This window comes from Myotis brandtii, unplaced genomic scaffold (assembly GCF_000412655.1).
Source record: "Myotis brandtii unplaced genomic scaffold, ASM41265v1 scaffold57, whole genome shotgun sequence".
NCBI lineage: Eukaryota > Metazoa > Chordata > Mammalia > Chiroptera > Vespertilionidae > Myotis > Myotis brandtii.
The window spans coordinates 919,313-932,821 of record NW_005370133.1 but is presented as its reverse complement, the minus strand read 5'-3'; the positions used below and the strand labels follow the sequence as shown (position 1 = coordinate 932,821).

Here is a 13,509-nt window from a genome sequence, read left to right as displayed (position 1 = left end):
GCTCTGTGCCTGATAGGGGGGAGCTCCCCAATCCCCTGATTGCCCTGCGGCTCTGTGTTTGACAAGGTGCAGCACACCAACCCCCTCCCCGCCACGGGCCCTGCTCTGTGTGTGACAGGGTAGAGCCATAACCTCTCCATCAGCCCTGCCCCGAGTGTGACAGTGGTGGCGCCCCAACCCCCCTGATGGGCCCTGCTCTGTGAGTGACAGGGGGCAGCGCCCCAACCCCCTGATTTCTGTGCGTCTGTGCGTGACAGGGGTTGGCACCGCAACCTCCCCATCGACCCTGCCTTGAGTGTGACAGGGGGCGGTGCCCCAATCGGCATAATAATAGACAAACATGCAAATTAGCCATCCCTCTGATATGCTGAAGCCACGTCCACCAGCCACACCCACCAGCCAATCCGAGTGACTATGCAAATTATCCGACAAAGATGGCAGTTAATTTGGATATGCAGGTGTCAAGCGCCCCAGGTGACGGTGGCCGTGGCTGCGGGCTCCCGGGACTTTCGTCGGCCCCAGGAGGCAAGGCCGTAGCCACGCTTGCGGGCTCCCGAGACTTTCGTTAACCATCACCCCGAGACAAAGATAGTGGCGCCCATAGTGGCCGGGGCGGGATGCTGGCGGCGTTGCCCCGGCAATGTGAGCCCAGGGTCTGGCCCGGCTGGGCGGAGGGAGGGGAGGGCAGGGGCCTCAGGTCAGAGTCTGCAGTGAGGGATGCTGGGCTCACCGCAACATGAGCCCAACGTCTGGTCCTCAGACTCGCGGAGGAAAGGGAGGGCAGGGTCCTTGGGCCGGAGTCCACGGTGAGGGATGCTGGGCTCACTGCGACACCAGCCCAGAGTCCACGCTGAAGGAGGGAGGGGAGGGGCCTGGGGCCGGAGTCCCTGGCGAGGAATTCTGGGCTCGCAGCGACGCGTTCAGCTTTAGAAGTTATTTACTAACCATCAGTAAGTAAATAACTTCTAAAGCTGAACATGTGTGCTTGGCTGGGTGAAGAGAGGGGAGAGCAGGGGCCTCGGCCTGAGTCCGAGCCCCGGCTGGGCGGAGGGAGGGGAGGGGAGGGGCCTCGGGCCAGAGTCTGAGCCTCGGATGTGAGGAGGGAGGGGAGGGGAGGGGCCTCGGGCCGGAGTCTGCGGCCAAGGGATGCTGGCATCATTGCAGGATGGGCTGAGGGACCCCCCAACCCCCATGCACGAATTTCGTGCATTGGGCTACTAGTTATATAATGAGGAACAATGTTGGTATTCTTAATTATTGGAAACTAAATTGAATGGACGTCTAATGGTATCTGTTTACTATGCTTTACCTACAATTGAATTCTCTTCTGAAGGTTTTCATTTCTCTGTTGAGTACATACTAGAGGGGCCTGAATTTTAAAATATTTCTATGTGCTGTTGATAGAGATAGTACTAAAATATTTAAATATAAGGCAATAAAATATTTCTTCTTTGAATGAAACTTTAAAAATGTATGTTGAAGCCCAGTGGGTGTGGCTCAGTGGTGAGCGCTGGCACATGAACCAGGAGGTCATCAGACCGATTCCCAGTCAGGGCACATGCCTTGGTTGCGGGCTTGATCCCCAGTAGCGGGTGTGCAGGAGGCAGCTCATGGGTGTTTCTCTCATTGATGTTTCTATCTCTCTATCTCTCTCCCTTCCTTTCTTTCTAAAATCAATTAAAATATATATATATATATATAATAAAATATATTTTATTGATTTTTTTACAGAGAGGAAGGGAGAGGGATAGAGAGTTAGAAACATCAATGAGAGAGAAACATCGATCAGCTGCCTCCTGCACACCCCCTACTGGGGATGTGCTTGCAACCAAGGTACATGCCCTTGACCGGAATTGAACCTGGGACCTTTCACTCCGCAGGCCAACACTCTATCCACTGAGCCAAACCGGTTAGGGCTAAAAAAATATTTTAAAAATGACAAGAGATAACAATACTGACATGGATGTATAAAAAAACTATATTGAAGAAATGTTTGTTTATATATATAACAAGAGGCCCAGTGCATGAATTCGTGGGGCCAGCCAGGGGGAGGGGACATGGGAGGTTGCCCAGCCGGCTCCACCCCCAATCAGGATGTGTGGGCGATCAGGGACTGACCGGTCTGGGGCAGGGGCCCCAGGCGGTTGGTGGGCCGGCCCCGCCCCCAGGTTGAACTCCGGTGGAACTGTGGGTGAGGGGACAATTTGCATATTACCCTTTTATTATATAGGATTTTAATCCTCATCAAGGATATGTTTTTATTGATTTTTAGAGAGAGAGGAAGGGAGAGAGAGAGAAACATTGATGTGAAAGAGAAAAATCGATCAGTTTCCTTTTGTACCTGCCCTGACCAGGAGTTGAACCCGCAACATAGACATGTGCCCTGACTGGGAATTTAACTCCTCTAGTGTATGGGACTATGCTCCAACAACCAAGCCACCCAGCCAGGGCTGAAGAAATGTTTTTAAATGGATGGGATTTACATTGTCTTTATCATCCAAGTGTTTGTCTTGGAAAATGAGTGTTTCGGTTTCATTTTACCATCTCTGTAGATTTATATTCTTTAGTGGCTTCAAAGAATCTTTGCTTCTAAAATTTGTTTCATTATTGGAAACCAGAAATCTAATAAAATTGGAAGGGTAACATTTTAGAAAGTAGTATGTTTGGGTATATATAACTTTAATACAACGTATTTTTGCAAGGAACAGTAAAAATGTTAATTTGGTCTCTTTTTATAACTAATATCAGTTAGTACTTACTGACTATAATAAAGCCATGAAAATACTCACTTTCATAGTCCTTTTGATTACGTTTGATAGGCTCATCTGTTCCCTGTTCAACCACCATTTGCAGAAGAGTCAGATGAATGCCTCTCAAAAGTCTTAAACAGTAATCCGCCCCTCATCATAAAGGTACCAGAACTGTGCATTTTATATCTTTACACAGTCATCTCTAACTTATCTTATAGAAGCACTTAATATATAATATATTTAGGTGTTTAGATATGTTTTTTGAGAGCCTAGCACAGTGATGGCGAACCTATGACTCGCGAACCTATGACACCTCTGACACGCAAACTCATTTTTTTGGTTGATTTTTCTTTGTTAAATGGCATTTCAATATGTAAAATAAATATCAAAAATATAAGTCTTTGTTTTACTATGGTTGCAAATATCAAAAAATTTCTGTATGTGACACGGCACCAGAGTTAAGTTAGGGTTTTTCAAAATGCTGACACGCCAAGCTCAAAAGGTTCGCCATCACTGGCCTAGCATATTCTAAAACTTTATTGTAAAAATCACTTACATGCTACATTGCATGCTGTTTACTTTTTCAGTTTTCTTTCCAAGTGACTAAAATGAAAGTATATACTGTAATGCATGTGTACAAGTTAAGCTAACCTACTAGTATATTCAGAATAGATATAAAAATATTTCCACACATAAAATCTGATATGCATTAGCTTTTCACAAACTCCTCATGGTAGCAAAACAAAGCATTATTGGTTTTTTAAAATCACTGGATCAATATTTATTTTCACTCATGTAGTTGCCATTATGACTAAAGATAGTGCTTGGTAGTGTGTAGACATTCAGTGAACTCTCTTAAGATATGAATAATAATTATGATCCTAAAATAAATTTTAATCCAAAAGAGTTTAAAGAAGTTGCAATAAATTTACAAATTAAATGAAAATAAATTGTTTTAAATTGCATTTTGAAATTTTAAAGTAGATCTACAATATATGTGATCCTGTTAAGAGGTCATAGTAATTAAAAGAATTGAAATAGTTAGAATTCATAGTTTTTATTGCACTGGAAAAGTTATAAACCAATAAGAAAATGAACCACTGAGGCTCTTATTACCTTTAGTTATCAATTATGACTAATTAAATAGATAAACAAAAATACCTAACATTGATTTAACAAATCTTTATTGGGCAGGTGTCAGTTACTGCTAGTTACTTAGGGTATAATGATGAGTAAGATGTAGCACAGCCTAATGGAAAAGGCAGATGCACAAAATAATGAAAATTTACTAGGGTAAGTAGAGTTTGAACCACTTATTCTGCTTGGGACCAATATAAGGAAGCTTCACAAAAGGTATGGTCTCTTGAATGATGAGTGAAGAGGTTTGACAGGGAACAAAATGAAGAGTTTTGGTAAAGTACCACAGACATTGCATGTCTACTGTGTGCTGGCACTGACTTTGAGTGTGGTAGCAAGCAATACTTTGTTCCTGCCTCACAGTGTAGTGGGTGGAACCAGGTGAGACAAGTAAACAGGCAATTACAATAAATTATGTTAAGTGCCACAGTTGAGACCTGTGGTGTATGTTTGTGTGAGGGAGGCCAAGGGAAAGTTTCAGGAGGAAGTGATGTTTTTGTATGTTTCCCACCATAGAGTTGGGAAAGAACACAGAAAGTTCTTTGGTTCCATGTAGTGGGTGGGGTATCCTATAGAGCAGCAGTGGCCAACCTTTCAGACCTCGCGGACCACCGGTTGGCGACTGCTGCTATAGAAGATAGAGATAGGAAAGTTCTGGAAATCTAAAAAGGAAGGTTAAATATTATTTTCTTTATGAAAAATTTCAACTGATTTCCCCTTATATACATCATGTTGAGCCCAGTTCATAAGTAAAGATTTTATGTAAATATTAAAAAAAGTAAACTATGTTTTTCCCCCCCTTTTAGTATTTGGCCTTGCAGGACCTGATGTTGCTTTCTCAATATTCTCCTTCACGAAGACAAGAAGTTTTTAGTCTCAGCCAACCAGGTAATACTAAAAGTAATAGACTTGACTAGGCATGTGTGTGCAGAAAGTGTTCTATTTAAAGTTTTTGGTGAGATAGGTATCCTCAAAAGGCTAATATGCAAATCAACGAATGGTGGAATGACCGGTCGCTATGAAGTGCACTGACCATTGGGGGAAGACGCTCAATGCAGGAGCTGCCCCCTGGTTGTCACTGTGCTCCCCCAGAAGCCAGGCTTGCAGCTGGCAAGTGCATTGGCGGTGGCGGGAGCCTCTCCCGCCTCCGTGTTAGTCAGACATCCCCCGAGGGCTCCTGGAATGCGAGAGGGCACAGGCCTGGCTGAGGGTCGTTCCCCCTCCCACTCCTGCCCCGAGTGCATGATTTTTGTGCACTGGGCCTCTAGTATTTAATAAAATATCACACATGAAAGAGCCCATTAAATGAAGTCATGATTTAAATCTTGTAAATAAAACAAAGTGTTTATGTTGTGGTTAGAACTTGTGTCATCAGGAAAGGCATTTTTAAGTTTTTATATTATTTCCTTCAGGCCCCTCATTCCCTTAACTTGAAGAAACTATGAAGTAGATTGACAGTTTTAGAGCGAGAATGCAGTTTAAGAACCCTAAAAGTTTTAATACTACAGGGGTCTTAAATGTCAGGTGTATCAGGTGGTCTAATCTCTAGATGGGGGACCTAATTCTCAGAGAGAATAAGTGGCTTAAATAAAGTTAATGTCAGAGTTGGATAAGAAATTTGACTCCCAAGTGCAGAGCTCCCCTTCCTGCTATGCTACTCTGCCTCAATTAAAAAAATTAGAAAGGAACTAGATTTGATGGTGACCCAAAGATGCTATTGGTGACTCTTACTTGCCAACCTCTTCAAGATGGTAATTGTGCCAGTGCTCTGCCTTATTTCTAGGAAAAAAAGAAACATCCCTAGTCAACACCGGGAAACAGAGAACTGGGTAGCTTTTTACCTTCTTTCTAATTAACTCTTCATTATTTTGCTAAACTTGCCCATTCCCAGATTGTAAAATAAACCTTCTTTATAGTTAAATGTTACATGGAAATAAAATCGAGTTATATAAAAATATAAATGATTGAAGCTAGTCTCCTTTTAGTAACATGAAAAATGTAGCACTGCTGTTGTGGAGAATAACTGTAGCAATAGTTTTCTATCAGACTTAGGTTAACTTAGGAATTCTCTATTTTTTTTTTAATATATATTTTTTATTGATTTCGGAGAGGAAAAGAGAGGGAGAGAGAAACATCAATGATGAGAGAATCATTGATGGGCTGTATTCTGCATGCCCCCTACTGATGATCATGCCCACAACTCAGGCATGTTCCCTTGACCAGAATGGAACCTGGGACCCTTAGTTCCCAGGCCGACGCTCTACCCATTGAGTGAAACTGGCTGAAGCTAGGAATTCTCTATACATTAAATATTTTCACCAGAAATTCAGGTAAACTGTAAGAAGGTGGCATGTTCTCTGCCAGAGAACTTTTTATTCTAGGGCATATTATTAAAATTTAACTGGACCATTACATAGTCCCCCAGTGGTCCTGAGTTACAGCAGTATAAAACATTCTAGGGCCTGCTGATGGAGTATGTTGTTAGTTTGCAAGTGAAGTGGTGTTCCTCTTGAGTTGTAAAGGGGAAATGTTTAAGGGAGGATCTAAATAAAATGATGATTGGCACCCAGGATGGGGAAACCAGTTTTCAGTGGACTCCTGCTATTCCCAGCACATAATGAAGTACAATTGATTTAACATGACAGCCCTAGGAGATAAAAGTCTTAGAAAATCAAAAGATAATGAGAAAGAAGAGTGTGGGTCATATAGCTCAAGTTAAATATTCAGCAGACATGTAAACTCTTCAAATATAAAGTGTGATTATTACACTTTTACAAATAATGTGTAACTCCTATGGATATAATAGCAAATATGGACTATTATACAAATGAAAATATAAGGAAGCACAGTGGGTCAGATAGAGGTCACCAGGGGCCATCGTATACATCTCATTAGACATGCTAGTGTTTGTTGTCTTAGTCTTGAGTCTTCAGTATTGCTAGTAAAGAAACCCTGGGCATTTGCACTGAAACCATTCTCTAGTGTTTGGCCTTATTTTAATGATCAGTTTGAGAGGTTTTTATGGTAAAATAGCAACTTTTTGCTTGTAGACTTTGGGGAAAATTATTTCATCCAAATACTTATTGAACTGATGTGTATTAGATGGCATGAATATGAATATAAATAGTAGCTTAATAGAGAAAAGTGGGCCCTGATGCAAAGTGTAATGTAGCATTTCTAACTGATTTTTGTCCTCATTTGAGGGACTATACAATTATATACATTTTAAAAGTTGGTGTTTGGACCTTTTAGGTGGACATCCCCACAATTGGACGGCCATTTCAAGGGAGTGTTTGAATCTTTTAAATGATATGACTCAGAAACTGGTGCTCTACCAGGAAGCTGCTGCAACAAATGGAAGAGTAATGTCTTCCTCATACACAGTGGAGCCTAAGAAATTGAATTTTCCAGGTAACTGCTTGTACTACTGAGAGAGGGGAAACATTTGCATTTTATTTCCTAAGAAAGATGATCGTAGTTAATCTAAAGCAGGGGTCCTCAAACTTTTTAAACAGGGGGCCAGTTCACTGTCCCTCAGACCGTTGGAGGGCTGGACTATAGTTTAAAAAAAAAACTATGAACAAATTCCTATGCACACTGAACATATCTTATTTTGAAGTAAAAAAACAAAACGGGAACAAATACAACATTTGTATTTGCATGTGGCCCGCGGGCCGTAGTTTGAGGACCCCTGATCTAAAGATATGTGTATGAGTGTGAGATATATGTATATTTAGGGAAACTGATCCAATATGTGGGATATTGCACTGTACCAGGAATAAGAACTCGGTATCATTGTAGGTCAAAAAAATTAAGTCCAGTGCGATGGTGATGTACAAGTGGAGGATCTTATGCTTTTTCACCAAATCCCTTAAGTAGAAAATGCCTAGGGATGTAAGAATATAAATAAAGGACTTAATGTTCAAATGCTTTTTGGATCTAGGCATTTAGTAAAAGTGGGTGAAACTGGCTAGGTGAGGATGGTGGTAAACTTGGGAGCACAGGCTTCATCTGAAGGGGGAAGCTATGGGTTAGCTTTAGTCCATTATTCCCATGTGAGAATTTGGACCCAGTATCTGAATTTGTGGTTTTTTTGTTTTGTTTTTGAAGAGAATGTTATGTGAAATCATCCATATACCCAAAACAAATAGGTTACAGTTGAAAAATGATTGAAATAAGTTCATGAATGTCAGATTTTAAAAGGTTCTAGAGTATTTCAGATGTCATCAACTTTCAGATTAGCACTTATTTATAGAACTAGAAGCTCAGTGCACAGATTTGTGCACCGGTGGGGTCCCTCGGCCTGACCTGCACCCTCTCACAATCCGGGACCCCACCGGTGTACAATTGGGGCTGGGGAGGGCTCCAGGGCGTGTCCGGCCCATCTCACCCAGCCCCGATCGGCCAGACCCCAGCAGCAAGCAAACCTACTGGTCGGAGCATCTGCCCCCTGGTGGTCAGTGCGCATCATAGCTACTGGTTGAACAGTCAGCTGGTTGCTTAGACTTTTATATATGTAGATACTAGAGGCCTGGTGCACGAATTCATGCATGGGTGGGGTCCTTTGGCCTGGCCAGCAATCGGGGCTATGGAGGGGCGGGTGGCCTGCCAGGGGGAGGGGTCGCGGGAGGTTGGCCCCAGTAGTCAGCTAACCAACAGCTGATTCCGCAAGGAATCAGGCTCCCTCCTCCCTCCTGTCTGGGTCCAGGGTGCAGGTGAACCAGATTTGGGGCTGACAGGGCCCCAGCAGCAATGTCTGGGTCAGTACATGTCATAGCTACTGTCCAGTCATTCTGGTCGTTCGGTTGTAATGGTCACTTAGGCTTTTAGATAGATAGATAGATATTTATTGAATGCCAAGCAATGTTCTAGAAGTGAGAGAATCAAAGATGACAAAACACTCTTGGAACTGATTATTTATTGGGAGATACACAAATATAAGAAAACTAGAGGCCCGGTGCACGAATTCGTGCACCAGCGGGTTTCCTCGGCCTGTCCTGTGCGATTGGACCAAAACCAGCTCTCCAACATCCCCCAAGGGGTACTGGATTGCGAGAGGGCGTAGGCCAGGCTGAGGGACCCCACTGGTGCATGACTGGGGAGAGAAGCGGGATGTTGGCCACCTGGGGAGGGACTGCGGGAAGGCTCTAGGGCGTGTCCGGCCTGTCTTGCTCAGTCCTAATTGGCTGAGCAGCAAGCTAACCTACTGTATTTAAAGGGCCAGAAGGTTGAGAACCACTGCAAAGATTATTGTAACATTGGATTAGAGCAGTGGTTTTCAACCTTCCTAATGCCACGACCCTTTAATACAGTTCCTCATGTTGTGGTGACCCCCAACCATAAAATTATTTTCGTTGCTACTTCATAACTGTAATTTTGCTACTGTTATGAATTGTAATGTAAATATCTGATATGCAGGATGTATTTAGGCGACCCCTGTGAAAGGGTCGTTTGACCCCCAAAGGGGTCGCGACCCACAGGTTGAGAACTGCTGGATTAGAGGGATCACGGGTCTGAAGGGGTTTTTCATTATCTTAAATTGTTGTCGTATCCCATCATATACACAAAATTTGCCTCTAAATTTGAGGAATTAGCCCTAGCTGGTTTGGCTCAGTGGATAGAGCGTCGGCCTGTGGACTAAAGGGTCCCAGGTTTGATTCCAGCCAAGGACACGTGCCTGAGTTGCGGGCTCGATCCCTCCCAATAGGGGGCGGGCAGGAGGCAGCCAATCAATGATTCTCTCTCATTATTGATGTTTCTATCTCTCTATCCCTGTCCCTTCTTCTCTGAAATCAATAAAAATATTTTTTTTAAAAATTGCCCTGACCGGTTTGGCTCAGTGGATAGAGCGTCGGCCTGTGGACTAAAGGGGCGGGCACATCCCCAGTTGGGGGTGTGCAGGAAGCAGCTGATCGATATTTCTCTCTCATTGATGTTTCAAACTCTCTATCCCTCTCCTTTCCTCTCTGTAAAAAATCAATAAAATATATATTAAATAAATAAATAAATAAATAAATAGATTTGAGGAGTTATTGCAAAACTTAAAAACCCCAGTCTTAATTTTTAAATTGATTTTTCAAAGATTTCTAATTGCCACTCTTAAAAAGTCACGTAATTAAAATGTAGTACTTTATTTTTTTTATTTTTATTTTTTTTATTGATATTTTTACAGAGAGGGAGAGGGAGAGAGAGTTAGAAACACAGATGAGAGAGAAACATCGATCAGCTGCCTCCTGCACACCGCACACTGGGGATGTGCCTGCAACCAACGTACATGCCCCTGACTGGAATCAAACCCGGGACCCTTGAGTCTGCAGGCCGACGCTCTATCCACTGAGCCAAACCGGTCAGGGCAAAATGTAGTACTTTAAATGTTTAATGTCTTATTGTGGTTTTATTAAGAAGATAGAATACTAGTCTATGATTTTTTGTCTTTGTGCTTTATGCTGACTGGCATGGCAGGGAAAATGTTCCTTTGTTTTTGTACCAGACTCTAACTAAATAACAAGACTTATAATTTGTGAAGAAGCTATTTGCAGATCAGATTTGTAGAGCCAGGTGTGTACATATCCTGGGCAAATTGGCCTTTGGTGTGACTTCTGTTAATTTGAAAGAACTTTGAGGAAAATGGGATAAGGTTAGCACCCTTATTTGTACATTTTCATAATATAATTTTAATTATGTTTAGCCAAGTAGTTGTTTGTTATAGTAGAAAGGTGCAGTAAAACTGGAAAGATTCTAATGCAATAATTGAAGTTATTTCCATCTATCTTTATAATAAAAGCCTAAGCGACTGTTATGGCAGAATGACCGGTTGCTATAATGCGCACTGACCACCAGGGGGCAGACACTTAATGCAGGAGCTGCCCCCTGGTGGTCAGTGCGCTCCCATAGGGGGAGCGCCGCTCAGCCAGAAGCCGAGCTCATGGCTGGTTGGCGCAGTGGTGGTGGTGGGAGCCTCTCCCGCCTCCGCGGCAGCACTAAGGAGCAGCAGGGCTCCTGGACTGCAAGAGGAATGTCTGATTGCTGGCTTAGGCCCAATCCCCCCGGGTATCGGGCCTAAGCCAGCAGTCGGACATCCCCTGACGGGTTCCAGACTGTGAGAGGGTGCAGACTCGGCTGAGGGACCCCCCCCCCCTCAGTGCATGAATTTCGTGCACTGGGCCTCTAGTACAAAAATAAAATACGAATTGAGAAGTTTATTCAAAACAGCCTAGAGAAACTGACCTTGAAGATGAGGATATTTGTGGAGGGGAATAAAGCAAGAGAGGCAGTACCAATATGACAGAAAAGATGTTTAAACCTTCTTGAGTGGTCATTGAGTTGCAGTAGTAAAACCAGGATCTTGAGAATGTAAACCTAAATGGAAACAACCTACTGAGCCTTGGGTAATACATTAAACAAAAAATTAAGATGTGTAAAATTTGAGAACCCTCAGGTTGGCCTGTTTGGATCAGATTGCCCCTTCAGCGCTCTATCTGTTCTTTTGCAGAAGAAACTACTTTTCAGACCCCAAAATCTAGTCAGATGCCTCGGTCTTCAGTGCCACCGTCAGTTAAGACATCACTGTTTTCGCCAAAATTATCTACACCCGATATTTCAAGTCCCCTTGGATCTCCTTTTGGCTCTACTGTAATAAATCGGATGGCTGGAATTTTTGATGCAACCACTGGCTATGGGTCACCTCAAAGTTCTCAGCTAATAAGAAGAGGGCCAAGATTATGGTCTTCTACCCCTGGTGAGGACTGTTTGTTTTCTAAAATTTGAAATGTCAAAGTTGCAGAGAATTAGATAGCCTAAGTTTTCACCGTTTTGTTTTTTTATTAGATCAGCAAATGAATGGATTTTCTAATCTTCCATCTACAGTTAGTGCTGAGGGTAAGACAATGAGACAGCCCAGTGTGATTTATTCATGGATTCAGAATAAACATGAACAGGTATGATGATATGGTATAGGATTTATATTTGCATGTAGTATTGCGAGCATAAAGAATCTCAAATGAGTAATCCATAAGGAATAAATAGGATTTTTTTTTTTATGCTTCATATAGTCAGTTGTCCCATATGAAATCTCCATTTGTTAACTTGTTTTGAGTTATACTTGGTTAGTGGAGGAACATGGACACAAGTGTGGCTGGAGCCGAATGAGTGATGGGAAAGTGGCCGGTAGGTGGGAGATGAGGTCAGAGGGGTAGCAGGCACCCAGAGCTCATCGGGCCCATTAGGATTGTATAAGGCTGACATTTTCTTGAGTGAGATGGAAAGCCATTGTATGGTTTCGCCCACAAGAATGACATGATGTAACCTTGTACTTTTAAAGTACTGCTCTAACGGCTGTGTTGAGATGACATTCTCAGAGGGCAGGACTAGAAGCAGAGACAGTAGTAAAGCTCTTGAAGTAGTCTAGTGCAAGGTGGTGGTATCTGTGACCAGAGTGGTTGTGGTGGAGACTATAAGGTTTGATCAAGGTCTGGATATATTTTGAAAGTAGGTGCAATAGGCTTTGCTTATGATTTAGTTGTGGTGTGTAAAATAGAGTAAATATTGACTTTATAGTTTTTGGCTAAAAGAATCTGAAATAAAAGTAATATAGTTATAATTTATTGAGTGCAATTTGCTAATGATTCTGGAAGAAGGGATTTGATGGAGGTGAAATGGGAAAATTTGGAATTTGATTTTAAACATGTTAATTTAAACAGATCTTGGTACATAGCCAATGGAAAATACTGAGTAAGAAATTAGACATATTTCTGAAGTGTGGAGAAAGTTCTGTGCTAGAAATGTAAATTTGGCTCTAATCGGTTTGGCTCAGTGAGTAGAGTGTCAGCCTGCAGACTGAAGGGTCCTGGGTTTGATTCCGGTCAAGGGTACGTACCTTGGTTTCAGGCTCGATCCCTGGCCCTGGTCCCGGCCTGTGCGGGAGGCAACCAATCTATGTGTCTCTCTCACATCAATGTTTCTGTCTCTCTTCCGCCTTTCCACTCTCTCTAAAAATCAATTGAAAAATATCCCCTGGTGAGGATTGACCAAGAAAGAAAAAGAAAAAAGAAAAAAAAGAAATGTAAATTTTGAAGTCATCAGAGTATAGACAGTATTTAAAACCATGAGACTCTATGAAAACTCTTGGGGAGTGTAGATACAGAAGAAAAGAGATGCAAGAACTGGGACCCTCCAATGACTAAAGGTCTGGGAGATGAAGGATAGCAAGAGACCAAGTGGCTATTGAGGTGAGAAGAGAACCAAGAACAAAGGTTCCAAGGAGAAGTGAATGTCAGATACTGCTGGTAATAAGTAGCATGAGATTCAAACTGATAATGAATTGTTGCAATGTGCAGGTCATTGAGTCCTCGTCAAGAGCTACTGGATAGAGTAGGGGGAATGAATGCTTGATTGGCATGGAGTCAGGAGAGATTAAGAGAGGACTTGTAGACCACAAGGAAAGCCAGATCTTTCCAGGAGTTTTGCTTTAAGTGGAGCAGTAAAATGGGGTAAATGCTGGGGGGAGTTGAGGGATCAGGGAAGGGTTTTACTTTTTATTTATTTATTTATTTTTAAATTAAATCTTTATTGTTCAGATTATTACATTTGTTCCTCTTTTTTCCCCCCATAACTCCCCTCCTCT

At 42.4% G+C, this 13,509-nt stretch overlaps 1 protein-coding gene across 4 annotated transcripts in view; it reads left to right on the top strand.

The window, feature by feature from the left end:
• The window catches only part of NDC1 (NDC1 transmembrane nucleoporin), a 57,515-nt gene that overhangs the window by 23,490 nt on the left and 20,516 nt on the right, over positions 1–13,509 (top strand). For all 4 annotated transcript variants that reach the window (XM_005878652.2, XM_005878650.2, XM_014549783.1 and 1 more), the window contains 5 exons: positions 2,820–2,912; positions 4,694–4,775; positions 7,140–7,298; positions 11,380–11,625; positions 11,715–11,824. In XM_005878652.2, the coding sequence (XP_005878714.1) occupies positions 2,820–2,912; positions 4,694–4,775; positions 7,140–7,298; positions 11,380–11,625; positions 11,715–11,824 (690 nt within the window). The remainder of the gene's footprint in view (positions 1–2,819; positions 2,913–4,693; positions 4,776–7,139; positions 7,299–11,379; positions 11,626–11,714; positions 11,825–13,509) is intronic.